This window comes from Epinephelus moara, chromosome 24 (assembly GCF_006386435.1).
Source record: "Epinephelus moara isolate mb chromosome 24, YSFRI_EMoa_1.0, whole genome shotgun sequence".
In the NCBI taxonomy this organism is placed as follows: Eukaryota; Metazoa; Chordata; class Actinopteri; order Perciformes; family Serranidae; genus Epinephelus; species Epinephelus moara.
Window position 1 is genome coordinate 11206942 of NC_065529.1, and position 24986 is coordinate 11231927.

The window sequence follows — 24986 nt, forward strand, 5'->3', positions numbered from 1 at the left end:
GAAATATTATGATAGTGGCAATATTTTAATAAAAACAAGTAGGGACAAAGACTCTTGTCTGAAGGTTTAGGCAACAAAAGCAATTTGGTTATTAAGGTTGGGGAAATACCGTGATTTCAGTTAAATGTTAATAACAAAGGTAATAAAAAAATAATGCAGTAATCACTACGAGTGGACACTGTATTGCAAGATTGACTATTTTGGTGGAAAACAACTGAGATATGTTGTCAGTGAACACTTTACTGATACATTCAGTATCAACATTTTTGTGACTTGCCAGATATGTTAATTAGCAACATTTCCTCATTATGTTTATAGAAAACGTGATTCACTCGGCATCACGTTTCCTTTTTGCTGTTACAAATTAGTTGTATCTAAACATTATTTCTAGGAGACAGGGCTGCCCTTTAAGTAGTGTTCCTCTGCAGCACTGACCAGGAGGATCTCATATATTACATTTACAGGACCCCTTTGCCGACACCTCCATCACACACACACACCACTGATGGGAAAATACAACACATTTTATGCAGTGTTATCCAGTGTTTGCCATTACAGTAGAAACTCTGATGGCAGTCTATTACTCATTTGCTTTGTGACAAATACAGTCGTCTCTTTTTCTTTATACTTAGCCAGCACTTGCAGGCTATGCTCTTTATCTATTTTACACTATTTCTGTCATGTAAGCTATTTGGAGGGCTTGCTAGAAATGTCAGAGCAGTTGTAGCAGCAGTTGTGTGCCAGGGTGGGCTGAGTATCAGACTCCAATACTTTTTGAGAGCCAATAAAATTATGCAGGTAACACAGAGCATGGAAGAGTGCCAAGTACTGAAAGCTGCCATTAAACTCTAGACTCATTGTTTGATTAGATCGTACCTGATTTAACTTATAATTTTACTAATAAAATTCAGCCAGCCCTGGTCTGATCCTCTGGTGCCCTCTTGTGGGGGTCAGGCCCTGCTCATTTTTTGTATCAGCACATTTCTTTTCACTTTAAATATTGTTCACTCCTACTGTACCTTGAAGTTCAGGTCATCTCCAGCCAGTAAAGGGTCCCACTACTGATGCCCCCCACCCCAAACATTTCCATCACACAACAACCCCAAACCCCAGCCAGCATGCTTGTATCACCAGGCTGGATGCCAAGCATGCCCCCAAATCTCCGTGCAAAGGAAAGAGAAAGTAGGACAGGATGATGGAAATGTCAGCATGTTCAGGAGCCATTACAGCCCGGTGTGGTACACCAGTTCAGCCCAAAGCTTCAAGCCACCTTACCTTTAATCCTCAGTACTCTATGTACAACTGACCAGGAGAACACAAACAATGTACAAAGATGGCAGAGTGACATGACTTTTAAAAAAAAGCTCAGAAGCAGGACAATCAAGCCAGTGAGTGAGTGCACGAGCCAACTGCTGATGGAGTTCTGTTTGTCATCCCCAGCACGCTCATCAAGTCGTATCATTCATCAAAATGTTTCCCCCCCTCTCGACATCTTAATGCGAGGACGTGCAACTCCTCCCGTTCCACACACACTCCCAAAACAGTAGCGTCATCGTGACATTGTATCCAATGGCAATGACAGAAAAACGCATCAAAACACATTAGTTGCTGCTACACAAGGCTAACTTGCGTTTCGTGGCAGACAGGAAGAGGCAGTGATGCTGTGAGATTGCATTGTGAAGGTGCGCCATCAGGGATTGGTTCCAAAATCAGAGATACCAAAGATTTAGAATGTGGGACATGTGGTGTAAATAATGATATATCTCATATGTTAAATTTTCTGTATTTTGCATCTACTACCATGTCAAGCATGGAGGAAACTACTGTATTGTAAACCAATGATGACCTGAGCATGTGGAGAGGGCTTCTTCAATCCCTGACAGCACACAGCAGCAGACAAACAGCAGCTTCACACACAGAGGGAGGATGAAGTGATGAGGAGAGGCAGACAGGCAGATGGACAGATGAGAATAGAAAGAAAATACAGCGTAGACAGCAGTTCAGTCCATTAGCAAAAACACAATCTGGTCTGTTCTCACTTAGAGCTTTAGACCTTTTGTCTGTTTCATATAATTTTTTCACGAATTTAAACTAATCAAAATTGGAAACAATACATTGAGCAGTTACAAAACGAACAACTACAAATACATAAGACAAGTTAGTTGCAGTCTTACGTACTTGATTACATTGATCGTCTTTAAAGCAGACATTTTTGCTACTGTCCTAAATAATCTCCCTATCACCTTGTCTGTTTGCAATGTTACTGATGAAAACAAATCTTCTATGGTCACAAAAGTTCATTCTTGTAAAGTCTGACAAACCATAAAGGTCTGGAATTTTACTGAGCTTTCAGCCATAATCACATGTATATACAGATTGTATATATGATAATAATGTACAGTATATTGTGTAATTATATAACTAATCTCTATTAAGTCTTGTTTTTTTCCCCAAAAAATCAATGGTCATCATGGTCATTGTGGCGTTAACCCTTGTTTGAAGATCTGTCACTTAATATGGTGAAAGCAGAACTTGGACTATGAATTGTGCCTTTAATCTCAAATATCAAAAATAATATAATTACTGTTATAACGGTATATAATAGTAACATTAAAAACTGATCAAAGTTAATCATAGTAAGCCAAATGATCGCAGGCAAATTGTTCTCACAAATTTTCCTATGAAAAGCAATGCAGCCAAAGTCATACATATCCCAGTATTTTTAAAGGCTACGATCACGTTATATTGCACTTATGGCAGTAAACAGTAAGCGCCTGTAAGGAGGCGGGTTAGGGTGGTGGACGGGTCACAAAAAACAGACTTTTGCCAGGGACTTTGCCCTGGTTGCGTGTTCAGATCCGTGTGAACTTTGAGTGAACTTTGAGTCATGTTAAGGTACGTCCTCTTTTTTTTCCTAAAACTAAGCACATCATTCATGGGGTGCAATTTTGTAGGACATCATACAAACTGTTCTATAAAATTATGCTGAAAAGGAAAGGGGAGAGCTGACTGAGGCTCTGCCGGGTAATGAGCTTGTTCGATTGTTATTGGAGCACAGAGCAAAAGGGGCGGGACTTAGGAAGGGCTAATATCATAGGCTCTATTAACCTGCTTGAATATGTTGAATATCTATTCATTGAATAGCTTCCTGTGGGATACCACACACAGGTCTTAAAAAAACATACTGTATGTCTTTAGGTTCATTTAACAATGATTTACTGATTATGTAAAATACAAGAAGGCAAATCTGTGTTTTCCCAAGGGGGGTGCTATAACTAGTTCAGCAACTCCCTCTGCTTGCCAGTGTGAGCTGCAGGGGCTGGTACAGTAGAACTGCACTTTAGTGGATAATATAATAAAGGTGGACTGCACTGCTGCTTAGTGTTAAGATGAACAGATTGAGAGAGGCGAATATGGAGGATGGGGGTGGGCAACAGGCACGCTGTGCTTCTCATTCCCCATTACCTAGACCTGTAGAGTCAGTAAAGTTTTCTGCCAACAAAAAGAGAAATGGAGAGGAGAAAGAGTTGTAAGAAAGACAGAGAGGGACAACAAGCACAACAGCAGCTGGAAGATCCATTCAAAAGATACTCTCATTTACCACTAATGCTATACCATGCCATCTGTTAAGGTTTTGAGATATCTGCCTCTGTCAAACTGTCTGTGCTTTCCACTGGAGAAAAAGTCCTGATGAAAATTGCTCACAGTGACGCCTGTGAGTGTCCATTACATTCGGTGGACACAGAAGTCTAATAAATGCATAAATAAATAAAAATGGCAAGATACTCCTGGATGTTTTGGGTGAACCAATCCTTTAAAACAACCTGTCAGGTGTACTTTAGTCATGACTGTTAAATATCAGCAAAATTGCTGTATTATGAATGTATGCAACAGTTGAGTGACTAGAAAATCACTCAGGGATTCTGATCTGTTGTGAATGTGTGTGTGTGTGTGTGTGTGTGTGTGTGTCCTCTCTTGTGTGTGTGCTGATAATATAATCAATCAGAGAAAGACCAGCTCTTTCTTCATCTGATACACTAACAAAGAGGCCTGTGTCCACTAAAGGGCTCTCTCAGTTTCTATTTCTATGTCTCTATCTCTCTCTCTCTCACACACACACAGGTTCCAGTGATTCACACAACCAGACTCTCACAATGTAGACACAATATCGAACCAACCTAGTTCCCATGCAGAGAGAAAGGCTGGAGACGGTGTAATTACAGAGTAAAACACACAGTGCAGCAGACTGGAAGTTCAGTGCCATACAGGGAAGCAATGCTAGACACACTCTTAGTAAATGAAAATTCCAGTAACTCTTATGATAAACTGGGTCAGACATTATTCTGTTGAACTTTAAAAAACGCTTATTTCCGCTATATTTCAGGCAAGTTTCAAGTTGATCAGTGTGGTGAAATATGTTTAAGTATAAGGTCATTCCATATTATTCTTCTGTCAGCATTTTCCGATTTCCCTAATGTCTGTGTGGAATTCACCCCCCAATAAAGAAAAATAGGGATCATAGCCTCATCCTTACCTTTTAAAACCAATATCTGAAACACATACAGTATGAAAAATGGCAATGGCAATAATTTACAGTTTGGTTGAGTGCAAATGAATAATAATCAACTATTAAATGTGAGAGCAACTGAAGTGCTCAGGTGTTTTTTGTGTGGGAAAAAATTTATTCAGGGGTCATTCCATGAATCAGGTAGAGGTTTTTGTTTACATTCAAATGTCCAATGTGTAGGGCATGTTTTTTAATCAATTGAAAATAAGAATCACAGTGCCACTATCCTTGTTCACTCTTTGGTTACATCCCATATTGATTATTGCAATCCTGTCCTCTTTGGTCTCCCTCCCAAGTGTCTTCATAAACTCCAATTGGTCCAGAATTCAGCTGCCCATATCATTACTAGAAGCCCCTCCATAGATAATGTCACTCCTGTTCTCCAGCACCTTCACTGGTTTCCTATTAAATATTGCATTGATTTCAAGATTCTGCTTCTCACCTTCAAGACCCTTCATAATTAAGCCCCTTCCTACCTGTCTGAACTCCTTCCTATCTACACACCCTCCCCTACTTTTAGATCCTCTTCTGCATTCCAACTCACATTGTAACTTGACCACCGTGGGTTCAAGAGCCTTCAGTCGTTCGTTGTTTTTTTTTTACTGTCTTGTAAGGTGTCCTTAAGTGCTTTGAAAGGCATCTGTTAATAAAATGCATTATTATCATTATTATTATTAATAATTGTGTTTTCGTTACCTTACAATGAGCCATTATATCTACATGGGGGGTGGGTCCTCATCAACAGAGATTACTCTGTTTCTACAGTAGCCCAAAATGGACAAACCCTGGCTCTAGATAGGGCCATTTGTGTTTTTGTGTCAGCCACCATAGTTAGCAGCCCTTCTGTGATGAGGGCATCAGAAGAGCACTGATTTATTTTTTTAACCGTGAAACAGATTTTTCAGTGTTTTTAATCAGTTTGTTTTGGAGTGGAAGAGACCTCTGCAAATAATTTGGCTCCCAGTCAAAAGCTCCTGAACTTGTGGATCAGAAAAAAAGGTAAGCACTAGAGATGCACGATATTGGATTATTTTTTTGTCGATATTCAATATAGAACAACTGATTTGGCTAATAACCTATACTGATACCGATATATCCACTTTTTTTTCCCCGCCTTATTTTAGGTCAGCAAGTCTCTTCTGTAGTGGAATTAACATCATATTATGCATGCATACTCTTACAAAGCTTTTCAATGTATGTATCTTTTTTTTTTTATTGTGCAAAAAAAGAAAAAGCATGTTGGCCAATTCTGAAAGTTCAGTTTAAAGCTGATATTGGCCGACAGCAATGATGTGCTGATATTATCGCGCATCCCTGAGAACACACTCATCTATGAGAAAATAGGTGAGCAAACATTAGAGGGTGCTAGGCAAGCAGGCCATCTGCAGCTTACCAAACAGCATAGGAGAACACCTATTTGTTTGGTTTTTTAACTGTTTTATTCAGTATTTTTACTGGTTTTATTCACATGGGTTGTTTATTGACCTCTGCGGATAATTCGGCTCCAGGTTAAAACTCTGATCACTGAACACTGAAGGAATTCTAATAGGGAGACGTTTCAGCTGGTTGAAATCCTCATCTCTAGATGTCACTAAATCCCCCTATATCTTACACACTGACCCTCTCAGACTTTGTTCAAACTTCATGTATGTGCTATTTGAGATCAAAAAATACATTTTGTAATATATTTTGATTGAATCTTAGTAGTCAGTTTTGTTTAGTAAGCCTCATATCTTATTAGACTTAAACATGAAGACAACATGGAAGGAACTTATAACTCTACACACATGGACAGACACAAATTTTCATGGTCCCAGGAATGAGTCCACAATGTTGGCAACTGAAAAAGGCAACAAATTGCAACATTGGCTTGTCATACTAACCTAGTGTTTATGTTAGAGCCTTTGAAATTGAAATTTGGTATAACATTAGCCAAATACTACATTTTTAGACAGAAGCATGGAAACATCCATATGTATATATTGCTTGGGTCACAGCCTTGGGACCCAGAAACCCAAATGTTGCACTATTTTCCATTTTCTATGGGCCAGTAGTGGAATTTATGACATTTGCTTGTGTCTGTGAATTATTTAGATCTGTTTGTCTGTAAACAAAAATCTGAAATATGAATATAAAATCTGTAATGTAATCAAAAACCCCCATCTTATTTGGCATAGAGTGACCCTGTGGTGAACTGGCTGCACTGTAAACCTTACATGTTTCAGATGCATTCTCACCCTCAAGGAGAGCACTATTCTTTGGAAGCACTGAATGTGAGATTATATTTTGAGGGGAGGCAACAATTGTAGAAACACTCACCTTCATTTGCGAAGTGTGGTGACTCCTCAGCAAACACCTCCCCCGCTCCCACCTGAGTGAGTGCTGACAGGTAGAACTTGTAGCGGGTAGATCTGTCCGGCAGGCGGATGGTGAACTCTGTCTCATTAGGAGGGAAAGTCTCCAACTGGGGACGACCCATCCTAGAGCCATTGACTACACACACACACACACACACACACACACACACACACACACACAAACAGGAGAATGACAGAAAAGGACAGATGGGTTGGCTTACTATCAGAATTATTTCCAAACCACTGGGGGAGTGTGACACTTCAGCAGAGTGCCAGTCACTGCTGCTGACCGACAGCATTTTACTTAACTTCCAGTTATTACTCCATCAGATCCTTCAGAGCAACTTCCTCATTCCACTTTGACCTACTTTGCATCCTGCAGCTGTGTGCATATGTACAGTAGCCTGTTTAGATTGACCGTATGTCTGATTGTTTATCGTTCATTTTGCTGTCATATTATGTCTTTGTTGTAAAGCTATGCATTTTTGAATACAATATATGTATATCATAAACTAGAAGACTTTAAATAGACTTTGTAAGATCGATGTCTAACACCCTCTCACATTTAAAGACAATGAAAGTTTTCCGTCACACAATATAAGGTTTTACAAAGACTGGGGATCTTGCAGGGTCACAAGACTAAAACTAGAATATTTTGAGATGATTTCCCATCCTGCTCCTGGTGGAAAATATTAGGCCAAAATCCCTTTTAGAAATACGATATATCAACAATTCCTGATGTGTACACAAAAACACATAACTCTAGAAACACAAGATAAAAGGCATCATATGTCCATAGTATTCTTGTCCATTCAACATCAGTAAATCCATAAAGATAAACTGTGTTTGCATACAAACTTTACATTTTGGATGTAGAGGCCTTAAATCACGGCCAGCATATGCTGATTATTTTAGTGGGAGGGAAAGGTGGGAATGAGAGGTGGCCCCTGTCAAAAAAAGAAAGATTTCTCACTAAAACAAGTGCTGATTGACGGATCAGATACATGCCGAATGAAACAACAACTCTTGTTCCCTCCACAACTCCACCAGGTTCTCCTGTTTTTCCACAGTACAAGAGAACCAAGACTTGCTGCCTCCTCAAAGTCCCCTCCACATTTACTGTCTACCCGGTTTGCTGCTTCCTGTTTGGTGCTGGTGAGAGTGCGCCCATCGGTTGTTTACAGTGTTGACGTCATTGAACTTCAGTATTTGCATGAGTCAAGACTTAACACTTACTATCATATTAAACATGTTTGATTTTGTCAGAACATCAAGATGAGAAAAGATTGACTTAAGACAGCCAAGACTGAGTTTATGACGGCCTTTCCCCAAAGATCAAGATCATGAGAGCGCATTAACTGAGGTAAAACTCTTTTGATTTTATTTTGACATTGGACATTTTTCTGTTACAGTGAAATAGCATGAAAGTTGTTTGTCGATATGACTCAAATAAAAACTATAAAACAAAGCAAATACCCAAGGCTCACAAACACTTAAGCCCCGTTTCCACCAAACACTTTCAGTACAGTACCTTAGGTTCCAAAAGTAACCCTTCAGACATTGTACCCAGACCCTAGGTCCGTTTGGCGTTTCCACTGCACATGGAACGGGATTGCACACTGACATTTTCAGAACACACGCAGAACAGGCTGCAGTGAGAGTCTCTCTCGATGGGATATTTATAAATAGCAGGTTCATGCATTTAGTCCATCTCAGGCAAGCGCAGGGGTTTAGTGCTGCCAGAGCCCACAGGAATGACGCTCCATGACGCTTGGATTAGAATACAGTTCCCATAATCCGGTCCTAATCAATACATATTTTTAAACGCTTGAAGATCCACTCATTATTAAAAGTGTGTGTCATCCAAGAAAGACAATAAAAACTAATGGAATGGTCAAAGTTGTCATATTGAAACTTCAAGTGTACTGATGCAGTCAAGTCATCAACACACGCACTAAAGTAGTAGAGTAAAATTACAAGTAAACGTTCCACCTTAAAAGTTAGAAGTAAAAAGAGAGGCAGCAACAGAGTTTACTAATATATGTAAGACTTGCAACAGTATGAACAGAGGTCAGATGAGCTTCAAAACCAGCCGCAACTCAGCCCTGAGCAAGGAGGACGGTCAATGAACTGCAGTGTTTCTAGCTCCACCTTTTAGTGCCAGATCAGTGTGCTAAGTAACAGAGGGGTGACCGAATTGGGGATGGCAAGGAACGGTTCCATTGGTACCATCCTGAACTTTATAGAGTTCACACAGTTAAGCAACTCATCACCAAGTGGAAACACCAAGGTAAAAATGCTTTCTGTCTGAAAGTGTGTACTTATGTGTGAATATTTGGGGTTTGACAAATCAGAGCAGCTCACCTGTTTGGTACTTGAGGTGGTATCCAATCAGAATGCCATTGGGCTCCAGAGGTTTGTCCCATTCAAGGTGGATGGTGTCAAAACTTCTCCGGTTAATCCTGAAAAACTTCGGAGCATCTGGCACTACAAACACACAGATAGACACATATAATCAAGCAAACAAATATGTGAAGAGTGGACACAAAAGAGGAGCAGGGATTTAGAAAACAGACAGAGGGGGTAAAAAAACTTAAACTGCACAAGTTAGCTTCAGAGTGTCCATATAGACAGTGTCAGAATATCTCTTACAAAGTTAACTTAATGCTCTGTCCCTACAGCAAATTTGGTTGCAAAAGCTAATTCAAATTTTACTTTTAAATTGCCTCCTATATAGTTTCATTTAAAATATGTGTTAAAGAGAGAGCAAGCGTTAGTCTGACTGACTGGCTCTTGGCCTGTCATACTTTCATGGTGATTACTGAAAACTGAAAACACTCACAGGAAGCTGATTGTAAGGATTTTCCATTGCCAATACAATCATGAATATCGTGCTTGTTTAGCTTGTTTACTAAATTACGTGAATGCTGCTGTCACACTGAACATCCCACTCTCCTATCCATCCGTCCACCCATTTTCATCTGCTTATCCGGGGCCAGTTCGTGTCTGTCTCCCCAGCAAAGGAGACATCCTGATCAGATGCTTGAACCACCTCAAATGGCCTTTTTGGCACAACAGAGCAGTGGCTTTACTCTGAGCACCCTCCGAACATCTGAGGTCCTCACCCTTTGTTTAAGGCTAAGCCACTTGTATCCGCAATCTCATTCTATGGGGTACTACCCAAAGCTCATGACCATAGGTGAGGGTCGGAATGTTTAATCAGAATCAGAATCTCTTTATTGTCGTTGTACGTGTACAACGAAAATGAGGTAGCAGCTCTCAGATTCAGTGCAATAAAAGTATACGTTAAAAACAAGGCAGCAAAACAACAGCTATAGAAATATGATAAAAAAGAAACTATGAATAGGAAATAAGAAATATCCCTAAACTGTACAAAAAAATTGACACTAGTATACTATTTACACTATCATTGCAAGTAGAACCCAGTATATCATATGCAATGCATCACCTATCAGTGATGTAATAACAATATTTGTTTGTTAACAAAATGGAAGGTAAAGTCATCCCAGTAAGTTTAAGTGACATTTTAAGAGTTTGAGATATTTTGATGATTATTGTCATAATATCATCAATCATAATTATTTTGGCCAGGAAAACTGTGGTATAAAAATGGGGGCCTCACCTCCCTCCTTAGTAGTGAATTCCATCGTGTTGCTGGGTGGACCTTCAAAGAGGTTGTTGGCCACAACCATGAACATCTTGTATTTAGAGAAGGGCACCAGGTCGCTGAGGATGCCAGATGGCTCGGCCACCATACTGTAGAAACCTTTTGTCTTCTTCTCCTTACTGACCACCAGACCTGGAACCAGGCTGGACTCACGCCAGTAGTGCAACTGGAAGGTAAGGATGAGGGTGAGGAGAAACAAGAGAAATTGTTAAAGACTGCGAAATAGTCTATTTTTAGACCAACTCCGTAGTCAGTTCATTAGCATTAAAAGACAGTCAGTCTCACTCTGTACTCTTTGAACTCTCCCTGGACAGAGCTCTGGTCCACAGGCTTCCAGTGTATGTTCGCCTTGGTGCTGTCAACCTTTGACACCCTCAGGTCAGTGGGAGCATCAGTGGGCTCTAAACACACAAAAAGTGACACAGTATGTGTGAGCAGTTTCAAAAATTCAGCTTAAGCAGGAATAAGAACATTCCCTCATTGGTGCTGTTGTTGCTTGCAGTCAAATGGCTTAAAGTCAAAGTGAAAAGATTCACTGATCACATTGTGAGAGGCAAAGAGAGTTTCTGTCAGCTTAAAAGCTTCAACACAAAATATCTACCAGCTTTAGTTCAAAAATCAATGTTGATATTAGCTTTCACAAACTGATATCCAGTGTGTATCGACTTACCGTCCTCTCCAGAGTATCCAGTCACCACATTAGACTCAGGTCCGTGTCCAAACTCATTCCTGGCCTGGATTTTGATCTCATAAGGCACATAAGTTTCTGTGTTATGGACGACATGTTTGGACCCCACCGTGGTCACATTTCTCCACTCCTCTCCCGAATCTTTCCGTCTCCACCACACACTGTAGTGCAGGTTTGGGCCATTTCTCTCCAGATCAAGCAGAGGCTGTAGAAAACAAACAAACAAAAAAAAAAACCATGGTATTACCACCTCACAGTTGTCCGTCTCCACCAACCTGTCAAGTTGCAGTTGCGTTTTGTCTTTAATGGACAGGATAGTGTGGGAAATGGGGAAGAGAGAGAGAGTGGGGGGAGACAGCAAAGGGTGGCAAGCCGGAGTTGAACTCGCCACCGCTGCAGCGAGGCATCACCTCTATACATGGGGTGCCGGCACTATCCACTACGCTACCGACGCCCCAGGACTCATCATTCATCATTTTATCCTATTAGAGATATGTGTAAAATCTTATCATAATTAGCATATGGATTCTTGAGTTATGTTATGTTTTATGTTTTGTGAGGTCACAGTGACCTTCTACCACTAAAATTTCATCAATTCATCCTTGAGTCAAAGTGGATATTTGTGCCAAATTTGAAGAAATTGCTGAGATACCACATTCACAATAATGGGACAGACACAAAAAATAACAGGCTTGTTAGAGATGAACTGTGCCTAGCCCATAAAGTGGATGAGATCAGGCGGCAGCAGCAGGAGGTGGTGACAAAAAGGCGTGGTCAAGTCGGACAGTTTCCCGACAATCTCTAGCAGCCTTCAGTTCATACAGGAAGTCACAGAAACGCTAACATCCTGTTAGATCTGATGCGGATGTCAAACCTGTATATCAATTTGATCACAGTCTCCAATTGTTTTAATAACAGAGTAGCTTCATAAAATGCTTTACAGATGATCTGTAATATATGTTCATGGTTCAACCTTGATTTTACATGAATTCTCATATACATCAGCATCATATCAGTTTGCTGCTGCAGAGCAGACTTGTCCCCAGACTACATTAATAAATTGAAAACATCAGCCTGTTAGTCAAACACAGAGGAAAGAAATACCAGACAACAGCTTTCATTTAAAGATTAGTCATGTCATGCCCCGGGTCTTGTCTGTAAAGAGCAACTGCAGCACCTGGCTCTAAAAACTGCGGCTGCTTTGATCTCATGAGAATGTCATTGTCCACTTTTGCATGACGTCAGAGCAAGTCGGGATGAAGTCGAACACAAATCTAACCGGCATGCATTGTGTGGTGATTGCTGGTTATCAAATCTGTGCAGGCCTGGCTCATCTCAAACAAGCCTACTGCCTCCAGTCACGGCTGTCACAGCGGCATAACAGGCAACAGGAGTCTTATGAGTCGTTATTTTCGCCTTGAACATGTCTTACCTCCCAGGTGATCTCCATGTTGTCCTTCTTGGATCCCCAGCCTCGCAAACCTCTAGGAATGGCATCTGGGGCTTTTTTTTAACACAACAAAATTTACTTAGATTGAACAACATCATCTCCAACAAACCTCACAGCTGAAGGTACAGAGATGGTCTAACACCAGCTGAAAACCCAGAGTCTTTAACTTTGTATTACTTTTACCTTGGCTACACACTGCACATCCAGCCCGTGGGTTTACAGTTTATTCTTTCATTAGGCCAACAATTCAACATTTATTTTGTCCTATTTTGATTTTTCCCTGTGTTTATTTTAACATTAGATAGATTCCCAGGTGTTGCAACAGCAGCACAGAGAGAGACACAAATAAGTACTTACAATGAGAGAAATAATGAAAAAAAAACAAAATTTAAAATAGATAAATAAAAAGTATATTACTTGCAACACAGTGACACCCCAATATGTGAAACATGTCCAGATTTTTCTGCGGCTCTTAAACAGCCTGCCAGAAGCTGTTAGAAAGCCTGTTGATGCTTTTAAGATGCACCTTAAGACTCACTTTCATTCCCTGGCTTTCACTCTAATTGTGTTTAAGCTGATTTTTTTTCTATTTTTATCTGATTCCCTGGGTTTAAATTGTGTTTGAACTTGTTTTGATTTTAATTTTGCTTTATTTATCTATGCTATTATATGTCTTGCTTTTTTTGTTATTCATCTATGCTTTTACATGTATACTTATATATCTGTCATTGTGAAGCACATTTGAATTGAATTGTTTATTTATCTCGAACAGTTCAACATATCAGTTGACAATTCTTCTTAAAAAGTCAAACGACAATAGAAATTAATTGTACAGTCAGCTAATTCAACACACATTCATTTGCAAAACACCATATTATATGTCCGAGAAGGGACAGAAAGAAGCCATACTTATCTAGTCCTGCCCCTCCTTACTACTTCTTTAGATTAAGTTTAAATAATAGCTTCTTTACAATGCAAAATAGATACCAGCTTAATGCCATGACATTTGAAAGTGCTATATAAATGAAATATAAATGAAACCTGAAACATATATCGTACAGTATATAAAGTATATTAAACTGAGAAAAATAAAAACTATTAAGGCTGTCAAAGTTGACACATTAGTAATGAGTTAACAACAATTAAATTTTTTTTCATGCGTGATTACCACACATACCTTCTGTAATTATGACCCTTGGCACACCTCATACATTGGGAAATCAGAAAGCCATGCAGCAGTAATGTTGTGGATGGCAAGTAGAAACAAACCTCAGTGAGCCAAAATGGATAAAGAAAGGGGTCTTTTGAATGGCAAGGTCAGTTTCAAAGCCCTGCTAGATGGTTCTCTCTTCAAGACCAAAGTCATTTGCATTTACTGGCTATGTGAATTGAGTTACTACCCTCAAATAGCACTTGCTGGCCAAACACACAGCTGATGCAGAGAGCCTTCCTCCACCTCACCAAAGGCAGACCACACTGGATAGTTTGTAACAGAGTCGCCTGGACAACTCTTCAAACAACAAACTTTCAACAGCAATACAGTAGCTAAACGGGTGGCTACAGCTTGCAGGCTCAAGAGCAATTTGCGATTAATCGCAAGTTAACTATAGGCAATCGTGATTAAACACAATTAAATATTTTGATCAACTGACAGCCGTAGAAACCATACATCATTAATTAACATCACAAGGCAAAAAAGTATTATATGCTGCCCATGACCAGAGTTGTAAACTCAGAAATTAATGATAGTGTAGAGAAAGATGAAACCATCAACTATAACAGCATACACCCCAGAAGAGTTTGTAATATGATTAAGTGATTTCACTTAGAGTTTCTTGGAGAAAACAACCTGCCCCTCAGTAATTTGGGTTTAAGTCAGGGATGCACAGTATTTGTTTTTTTCTGATATCCAATATGCCGATTTATAACAACTTATTTGGCTGATAACCACTACTGATATCGATATCTCCACTTTTTCCCCACCTTATTTTAGTGATCATCAAGTTTCTTCTGTAGTGGAATTAACATCGTATGATGCATGCATGTTTATATCATGATGGCCCACCAGCAGATGGAGACATGAAATAGAACACTTTTCAATGTGTGTAATATTCATTCATTGTGCAAAAATAAGAAAAAGCATGTTGGCTGATTCCAGTAGTTTATTTTCAAGCCAATATCAGCCAATACCGATGACATAGTGATATTATTGTGCCTCCCTAGTTTGAGACCACTGTCCTATAGACTCAAACAAATTTATTTCAAGGAGACACATCTACTATTTCAAATCAAAGGTCAACTTTATTCTTACAAATGTAGGCGGGTTGTCATGACCTGAAGCCCTCAGTCAAACAAATCATAATTTTCATGTAAAGCGCAAGAAGATACGTTGATTTCAAGACACGTAAACTACAACGAGCTAACTAAGAAGTTACACGTGTGTTCAAATAAATGTGATTTTTAGATGAGTGTGTCATTCTCCTCACCAGCTCCGCTTGTCTTGTATCGTGGCGAGGGGCGGCTGGGCTGACTCGGGCCCACTGAGTTGATGGCGATGACCCTGAACTGGTAGTTGACGAAGGGGGCAAGCTGCAGAATGACAGAGTTGAGATCTCCGGGGTAAGAGGCCAGGTCCTGCCACCTGCCAGGCTCCCAGCGATCCTCCTCGAACTGGACCAGGAATTCTGCAGAGACACACAGCAGACCACTTCCTGTTACAGCAGTGGAGATTTATAGACATCTAGAGATCTATGACAGGGTTCAGTAGGTTCTCTAGGATCTCCTGCAGTTGTGGCTTCATGTATTATTTTGTCATTTCATTACTTCATATCCGCCCAAGTTTAATGAGCCTGTTACATTAATTTTACAAATCTTCCTATTAATACAGATTATAATTATCATTTTATAAGTAATAGGCCCTCAGACAGATGGATTATAATTGTGGCCTATCAAAATGCACCTCATTTCTTCAGTAATGAGTGTTTCTATTTCAACATCCTTTCATTACCATTTCTCTCCTGAGCTTGGCGACCTGAGACAAACTCTAACACATCACCTCTTTAGCTCTTCTTTACTCACACAGTCTCCCTAGACGATGCACTTCACTGCTACACTCTGTCAGGACACTGAGATAGATGGTGCAAAGCTTTCAAATACACAAATCAGGTTCAGACTGTGCTTGTGAAGGCAAATTTAGAGAAATGTGATAATGCAAGTGTTATACAATCCCTTCCAGGATGTCCAGGAAAAGTGAGGATGCAGGCAAAGGAAGAGTGTGTGTGTGTGTGTGTGTGTGTGTGTGTGTAGGTGTATACTGACCTTTGACTGGGCTCCTGTGGTCATTTCCAGGGATCCAGGTGAGGCGAACACTGCGGGCTGCAGGGTCTGACAGATCCAGATCCATGGGAGGGTCTGGACGGTCTGCACAGAAACAGGGAATAACCTTACTTTAGACAGGGAACAACACATACAAACACACACACACACATACACACAGCCACAGGCATGCTGCGAAACACCTGTCACTCAGGGCAGTTCTCACAAATTTGGTATGTTTTCCTATGAAAAACAGTGCACCCAAATTCGTACATTTCCTACGTATTTTGAAAGGTTGCCATCATGTGACCAATGTGCTGACGGCAGTAAACAAGGAAACAATCCCAAAGCGCTTGTAAGAAGGCAGGTTGAGTTGATGGATGGTTGACAAAAATCTTTGAAGTCATTTTAAGGTACGTCCTCACCATGTTTCTTTTCCTAAACCTAACCACAGTAACTTTTATTGCCTAAACCTGACCTCCAAAACTTTATGTTCATTGTGTAACTGTACGTTAAGGACGTAATGACATTTGTAGGGCGCAAATTCGTAGGAAATCATACGAATCATTCTATGAGAAAACTTTGGTCACTCATACTGTGCAACGCATCTATTCCCATAATCAGTCCTTTAATCTTAAAGGGACAGTTCATCCCCAAATCAAAACTTCATATTTTTCCTCTTTCCTGTAGTGCCATTTATCAGTCTGGATTATTTTGCTGTGAGTTGCTGAGTGCCAAAAAAAATACATTCGAAAAACTCAGCAGCAATGTCTCTGTCCAGAAATTATGACCCTGTTACTCGAGATAATTCACAGACTTTGTTGTGTGCAGCTTCATGCAGGAGCTATTTTTTTTCTACCAAACTAAACCCTCCAACTGCAAAGTTGCAGAAGTGACACTCTGCAACTCACACCAGAACAATCTAGATGAAAAATAACACTACAGGTAGGAGGAAAGATTTTGATTTTGGAGTCAACTATGCCTTTAAATTAAGCTACACCACTAGATTTTGTTACACCGAAAAGCACCTTTAAATCTCCTCTTAGTGCACTGTTGAGTTACTTGTTTCAGAAAATCATAAATGTTTTGCCCAGTAAAATGAGGAAAAATCAGACAAACTACTTAACATCAACAAATAATTCAGAATGAGTGGAAATATGGCTCCAAACTGGACATTATGAAACTAACAATGAGAATAAATGACTTGACGGGACAAATTGTGGTGCATGCATACAAAATCCTATCTGTATCATTATTAACTATTCTCAAACACATCATGGAGAAAAAATTTTTTTTTAGCACATACAAGATGAATAGAACAGTGTTTCATATCAGTATTATAACACTGCAGAGGCACAAGTTTAGACAGAGACAGAGGACAGAAAGTAAAACATTAAGAACACAAAGTAAACTCGATACAAATCAGGAACAGGAAAGAAAAGAAAACAAAGATTTTGACCCGAGCCATGTGTTACCTGGAGGCAAGGCACTAGAGACTGAGGGGTTGAGGGAGGCTTCCTCTGTGGGGCGAGGTCAAGGACCAGGAAGTGGGTATAAAGGTTAGAGTTTGCAGGTTAGTCTACCAGCCAGTCAACAGCAAGGGAGCACAGTGGTTAACATGTCATTGGATTAATAAAAGTCAGCTTCACTAAGATCCAGTTTGAGACAATCGTGTAATCATCATCATCACATTTGAGACCTTTGCACTGACATTTAGATTTGAGACACAGATGTAAGCCAGAATGTTGAGACATTTCTGAGGCTATGCCTGTTTCTTGACCCCAAATGAAATGTACTGCTTAGCAGAAACACTACTTTTTAAGACAGGATGAATTTTTGAGAATGATAAACATGCCTTCAAAACACGGTAACATCTCCCGAACTTTTCCACATTAAAATGTTTAAAAATGACGGAACCAATGGTGCTTATTTTGTTGAGCTGTTACATTATCTAAAAATTTTCCACCAATGTTATAACACTGAGAAAAATGCAATTTTAATAAAGGACACAGGTTGCTGTCGCCTTTCAGTGCTGTCATAACCCCTGATCACATGCATCAGGGTTGTGGTGGTCTGCAAGAAGCTGTTATAAGTTATCTTTTTATCCAGTTTTAAGCCACATTTTTACAACACACTCTTAAGATCTTGGTCGTTTTAAGCTACATGTTTAATCAGATAAAGGATTTTAGATGTTCGAATCTTAAGTTATCAGAGGAACACGCTGAGCAAATGTGAACAGTAGCTTGGCTCCAGCCCCTTTTGAGCCAAACAGGGTGGGGAAACACTGATTTTTAATGTGAAACGGCTGTATTCAGTGTTTTTACCAGCTTAAGTCACCAGGTCTATTTGTTTTGGAGAGGAAGAGATGTCTGTGGATAATTCAGCTCCCAGTAAAGACTTCCTGAATGATGAACATGAAAGGAATTTTACCTAGAGAAACTAAGTACAATGACAACATCGCTCCATTTTTTGTAATTGTTTTAACTGAAAACCCCTGGCGGCTGAAAATTACATTTTGTATATTTAAATGAGGGCCAAATTTTATTCTTAACAAACAACAGTGGCTTATTCCTGTGACTCAATGTCATTAATGAAAAGTCTCATGTCAAAACAATGTTCACACAGGATGTTCAAACTGTGTCTACATTACAGCTTCACTACAGCGCTACCTACACAGCACTACACAGTGTCTCAATACGCTGCATGCAAACTGTTGAATCAGTGGGAGTAAGTAAAGTTAAAGCTAAGTTAGGTCAGTATTTTAGTAAACTGCAGCAACAATACAACGTGCATGATTTCCATTTGAAGAGCTGAAAAATAGTACAGGGTCAAGAAAAACTGAAGACATTTACAGTAAATATCTAAAGAGGAGCTAAAAGAGAAAATATAAAACACTAACAACAAAAATAAAATCTGTGTGTGTGTGTGTGTGTGTGTGTGTGTGTGTGTGTGTGTGTGTGCGTCAAAGAGGGAAAGACATGTAAATTCTTAAGTGCTGGTACATTCCAATGGGAATACAGTAACTTTTATTTTTACACATTCAGCTCTTAATATGTCATTATTTCCAGCACTGCTGTGTATGAGTGTACCTAACACAGTGAGGCGGGCTGAGGCTGAGTCCTCGTCTATCTCAGATTTAACAGTGCAGGTGTATGAGCCCTCATCGCCCTCATTCACATTGGGGATGGTTAGCGACTCCTCGTCTTTCCTCAGCCTGGGAGACAAACAGACAAAGGATCAGCAAAATTCCATGTTTACACTTTTGAAGCTGACATCTATTAAAATGAATCAGTCATTCAATTCTAAAATCAAATAACTCTTGAGTGTAACACTGACTCATTTCTCGACATGTTTTAGCTTTCCTCTTGAAGACAAGTTACATTCCTTTTGTGTGCCATATCTTTTACAATGGACTGATTACACTTTAGCTTTAAACATCAATTTCTTATCTGCAAATTATTTGTTTCACATTTACTCTACCATATATGTATACCTGTGTCCATGTATCAGAGGTTGGACCAAGTCATTGTTTTGCAAGTCACAAGTAAGGCTTTGCAAGTTCCAAGTCAAATCCCAAGTCAAGACAGGCAAGTTCCAGCACTGTTGTGTATGGTCCCAAGTCATTACCTTTGAGTTTTGAGTCTTTATGTGCTCTTCACCAGATGTAACGCCATTTTAAGAACAAAATGCTTTTCAAAATTTGTATTTATTTCTTAAAACTAATTTAATCATAAAAAAGTATTGGTAGGGCACAGGGGTGGGGGGGAAAAATATCGATTTTTAGATGCATCGAGATTCTGTCTTGAACGATGCCAGCATCAATGTGGAAAACTCATAATTGATTTTAATTTTATTTTTATATTTATTTTTCAAATTACCTTAAGTCCTCGAGCATTCACGCTATAGACGTAATTCCAACGGATTCTGAAAGCTGAGAAGCGGAGCTTTCCAGTGATATACGGTACATTACGTGACGTCATTACCTGTGGAGGAGGGGAGGGAATTGAGCACAGCAGGAGGAGAGTGACAGCTGACGAGGAGAGTGCAAGTTGGAGTGATTTAGCAGTGTTTTAGCGGAATTTTGGTGGCGTTTTCTTTGTAAATAATATTTAGTGTTGTAAACAATAGCATTTGTGGTTGTTTGAGAGCTTTTGAGTGTTTTTTGCCATGTTTTCACCATCGCTTTGCCATCGTTCGTCTTTTTTGCAATAGTTTGTGTTTTTATAGTCCATAGATAGTTATAGTCAGTTATAGTTTTGTAAATACTGGAGGAGAAATGTCGAGGAGGTCGTTGAGGGACAGGAGAGCCCCGTTGAGATTTGTGGATGAGAGAATGGACCTGAGGAGACTGGTGGAGTTTAGTCATCTCAACCACAGTGAGTAATACAGTTTGTATGCACTGGATATGTATTCCCAGCTTTATTACAATAATGTTTTTCAATATCTAGTGTAAATTTTCTTATTGGCTCTTTTTAGAATTGAGAATCGTTTTATAATTGAAATCGTTGCCCTTGGAATCGGAATTGAATCGAATCGTGAGGTGCCTAGAGATTCCCACCCCTAGTAGGGCATCCCAGTGGTTCACCTGGTGGAGCGTGCGCACTAAGTGGGCTGGGTCCTTAACAGTGGTCCAGGTTCGGGTCTGACATGTGGCCTTTACTGCATGTTGTCCCCTCTCTCTCTCCCCCTTTCATATCTATCAGTCCTATCTAATGACACAAAAAGGCCAAAAACTAATCTAAAAAGAAATAGTAGTACTGACATTGCACTTTCATAAGATATATATTGTATTCACCAGCAGCATAACAGAAATTTGTACATTTCTGTCCTGTCTTCTTGTATTTAACTCATCTCATCTTGAAAAAAACATCTGTACTTTATCAAATTTGACATTTTCAGTAAGACTATTCTTATATAAATGTAACACGTTTTTGTATGTTTTATGTTTAAATTAAAGAGTTATTCACCTACTTTATGGAGGAATAACCCATATGTTTTGCATACTGCAATTGTTTTGATCAACCACTACATAGTTTTTTTATGGAAAGGAAATGATCCTTTGTGCCATTTTTTCCAAATGGCACTCAGTAATGTAACATTAGTTCTTCTTTTATCCTGCATTTAGATTTGATGCTGTTGGGTTGGTTCAAACAAAGTAGATCATCTGGGAAATTAAGTGTTGACTTGCTGGGAAATGAATATTGTTATTTAGTAGATTCGGTAAATTATCTGATTCCTGGCACACTTTTTAAATTACATACCTTTTAATCTTTGGGCTTGAGGGAAGGTTTTAAGTTTTTTTCAAGTCAAAAGGCTCAAGTCCAAGTGAGATCACGAGTTAACGGTGTTAAAGTCCAACTTGAGTTGCAAGTCTTTTTTGATTTTTGTCAAGTCGAGTCTAAAGTCATCACATTTGTTATCTGAGTCTGACTCGACTCGAGTCATGTGACTCAAGTATACACCTCTGGACATGTATACAACAAGAAGATATGTTTCTATTTTGTGTCATAAATCTTCTTTAAAGTTGACTATAAATATACAAATGTCCCAAAAGACTTACATTACCCATGTTACCCTGCCATACAGTAAAGCCTAATATGCAACTATACAAAAGCAAGCAATGATTCAAAATTACATTAATTAGTCCTGCATGTGTTTTAATGACTGCAGTATGTTAGAATTGAAAAAAAAAAAAAAAACTAGAAAGAAAGTCAGATTTCAGCAGGTTAGTCATATCTTAGGAGAGACCCTGGGTGGGGAAACTGTGACATGAGCCAGGCTGCAAAAGATCTTATCTCATAAATTCCCTTAATCACAAACAAACCAGAGACCAGTCATCCATTGACTTATAAATTAAATTCCTTTATACTACAGTCTGAGTGAATACCTGATCCTGATTGGCTGCAGGGTGTCCATTAAAAACTGATAATGAACACCTACTAAGAAGTTCAGGCTAAATTGTCTGTTCACCATTTCACATTAATGTGCTGGCTACATAATAGTATCAGCCTGTATCTAATTTGACTAAGGGACACAATCAAAGCCTTTATTTACAATTCATTGCCAACACTGAGTGTAACGTTAGTCCTTCAGTGCTTTATCATCAGAACACCACAGGATGGAGACTGTAATACACTCTGCAGGTACTACACTGCCCCTCTGAACTTAAGCAATCACCTCACATCCCACTCACTGGTCAACTTGCTACATCAGGCCGTGGCCGATAGTAACACTACACATGGCATATTGTTTGTTTGGGAAGGTCTTGATACTGATTTGGGGACAATGACTTGGCTGGATAGCTGGCTAGTCTTGTTGTTAGACATACTGTCAGATTATTTTTAATGTTTGTCAACCATACACAATGTAATAGACTTTGAATCTTGCTAGCATAACATTAGCTTTCTGGCTAATAGCTGTCCTCAATAGCTGGGCCAAAGAGTTCTATGAGCTAAGTGGAGTACAAATACCTCCAGTTGCTAAGTCATATTTACCATAGCAAAAGAACCCTATGGGGCCTCAATGATGGTTCCAGGTATTAGGTAAACCCAAAGGTGTTACCAGGGAAAGACTTCACACTGCACACTGAACAGTTCACGCCTCCACATCAGCCATTAAAAAGTGATAATGATAAACCATGTCACATATCATCCCTTACTTTTTTAAAACATTTACCCTTGTTAAATAATACCTTTGCATGGATTAGACGTATTTTATTCTTTAACACTTACAGTACATGGTCGTTGGTGTTCTGATCTTACACATGCAGGATAGACACATAAGAGAATATTTTCAAGTTAGTGCAGGTGCTGTTACCTCCATCCCATGTAGAGAGGCTTGTCATCTTTGGTCCAGGCCACAGTATTGGGCAGAGTGGGATCAGACTTCACCTTACAGTTGAAGCGAGCCGTGGAGCCCCTGATGACTGACTGATGTTCCGGGGCTCGAACTATACGAGTCGGCTCTGAATTGGAGTGACGTTGAAGAGGAACACATACACACACACGTACATACTACATAAACTTGCACATATAGATACATCCAGGAAGTGAAAGGTGTGTCTAATGACTGACGTAACAGAGTTGGATAGAGCACACTCTTAGACTTTCATCTGGCAGACTTTAAAAAGAGTGTGTTAAAATTGAAAAGTTATCTCTCTGCCTTGGCAGATTAGTTCTGTTTTAATTCTTTTCACTGAGTTCTACCCTGAATGCTAGAATGGAAATATTTTTGCTGTGTGTGCAGTTTGAATACAAATGTAACTGTAAGTAAACAGAAGATGAGGCAGTTTAATCAAAGGCACAAGAGATGTGAATATAATCCAACAGCACAGGCTATTTGGCACAGGGAAAGGAAATCATTTCATATTTCACATTTTTCATCCTTCACACACAATTCTGACATGCAATGGGAATCCATCTGAGAGGTTATAAATCTTTGTTGGTGCTGGTTGGTCATGCCCCCCCACCCCCACACACACACATAAGTGATGTAATGTCTGACCTTTGACTTCCAGGCGAACCTGGCTTTCGGCCTTGCCCAGGATGCTGTTGGCCACACAGGTATAGGTGCCCTCATCCTCTGCTCGGGCCCGTTTGATCTCTAGGGTGCCATTGATGTAAACACGGTACTGACCGCCATCCAGCCCACTGCCCTGTCCATTCTTAAACCTACACACATGGATAAAGAAAATAAGAACGAGTAAATAATACAGTATAGATGCATGAATTAAGTGTCATGCTCAAGGACATGTGGATGTGGGTTCACAGTTGATGATGTTTACATTTGAGTGAACAAATAAAGATCAAATGCTCACCAGCGCAAATCTGGCAGAGGGGAACCAAAAAAGGGACACTCCAGGAAGGTGCGGTTGTTCTCAATGACTTTAATCAGCTGGTTTTTAGGGCCCAGCATCCTCGGAGGCATGTCTACAAAGACAGGGACAGTGAATGAGATCTTTACCACTTTAAGAGCTCTTGCATTTCAGTGTTTAACATTTGTAGATCTAAAGGTTTGAGCAGTTTAATCAGTGATCTGGTTTGATGTTTTAGCAGCAGACATTTTGACTTGGAGAAGCACAGGTGTAATTAATAACATTAATGATGGCTCTGTTTTATTCAAGTGTCCCAGTGTGACAGTTAGCTAGCATGCATGATACCAGGTACCTGAACCTGAATCAATCAATCAATTCAATCAATTTGAAGCAGCTAAATGGAATTCCTGCAGTATCATCCAAGTCTCATATATCCAGTCATACGCTCAATACTTCTCAAACACATGCATTTTTGCTAAAACCTTACGATTTAAATCACATCAGTGCAAACAGTCTCATGCACAGCCAAGTAGCATGTCTGGACACGCTCAGTGTGTGTTACTCATAGGTACACGTGTTTCAAATCACAAAGCTTTAGTGAAAATGCATGTGTGTAGGAAATCCTGAGCTTACGACTGGATAAATGAGACTTGGATTATACTGCCTGAGTTGTGTTAGAGTTTGTAAACTAATGTTTTGCTACAGGTCTGCTGTTGTTAAACATGATCCCTGTTTACTTCAATTCATCCAGTGTTTGCCTTTTTTGGATTTACCATTGAAGGAAACTAGAAAAACGTTTAATTCATGAATTCAAGGCATCTTGCAGTGTGTAACTGATATACAAACAGTCATTTTGCAGGTGAGTATTATTATACTGACAGAAGTCAGTGTTCGTTACTGCTCTGTATACATTTTGAAATCAACCTCCCTCCCCTGTGTCTTACCAAGGACGCTGACAAAGGCATTGGCCAGCAGGTAGCCGTGCTGGTTAGAAGCATTGCACTGGTAGACGGCGCTGCTTCCCATCTGCACCGAGCGGAAGATGAGGGTGTCACCAAGCTCCTGCCGGCTCAGGCTGGGGGGTGCGACTGGGATCAGTGGAGGAGAG

General features: G+C 39.7%; 1 protein-coding gene across 3 annotated transcripts in view; it reads right to left on the reverse strand.

Moving 5' to 3' along the window:
* The window catches only part of nfasca (neurofascin homolog (chicken) a), a 136796-nt gene that overhangs the window by 37566 nt on the left and 74244 nt on the right, over window positions 1–24986 (reverse strand). For 2 of the 3 annotated variants that reach the window (XM_050037638.1, XM_050037640.1), the window contains 14 exons: window positions 24823–24966; window positions 23882–23993; window positions 23569–23735; window positions 22882–23029; window positions 19155–19279; window positions 17541–17585; window positions 16069–16170; window positions 15237–15434; window positions 12733–12803; window positions 11283–11505; window positions 10898–11013; window positions 10568–10778; window positions 9289–9411; window positions 6887–7060 (listed from right to left, as the gene is read on the reverse strand). In XM_050037638.1, the coding sequence (XP_049893595.1) occupies window positions 6887–7060; window positions 9289–9411; window positions 10568–10778; window positions 10898–11013; window positions 11283–11505; window positions 12733–12803; window positions 15237–15434; window positions 16069–16170; window positions 17541–17585; window positions 19155–19279; window positions 22882–23029; window positions 23569–23735; window positions 23882–23993; window positions 24823–24966 (1959 nt within the window). The remainder of the gene's footprint in view (window positions 1–6886; window positions 7061–9288; window positions 9412–10567; window positions 10779–10897; window positions 11014–11282; window positions 11506–12732; window positions 12804–15236; window positions 15435–16068; window positions 16171–17540; window positions 17586–19154; window positions 19280–22881; window positions 23030–23568; window positions 23736–23881; window positions 23994–24822; window positions 24967–24986) is intronic. The other variant, XM_050037639.1, reaches the window with a different exon arrangement.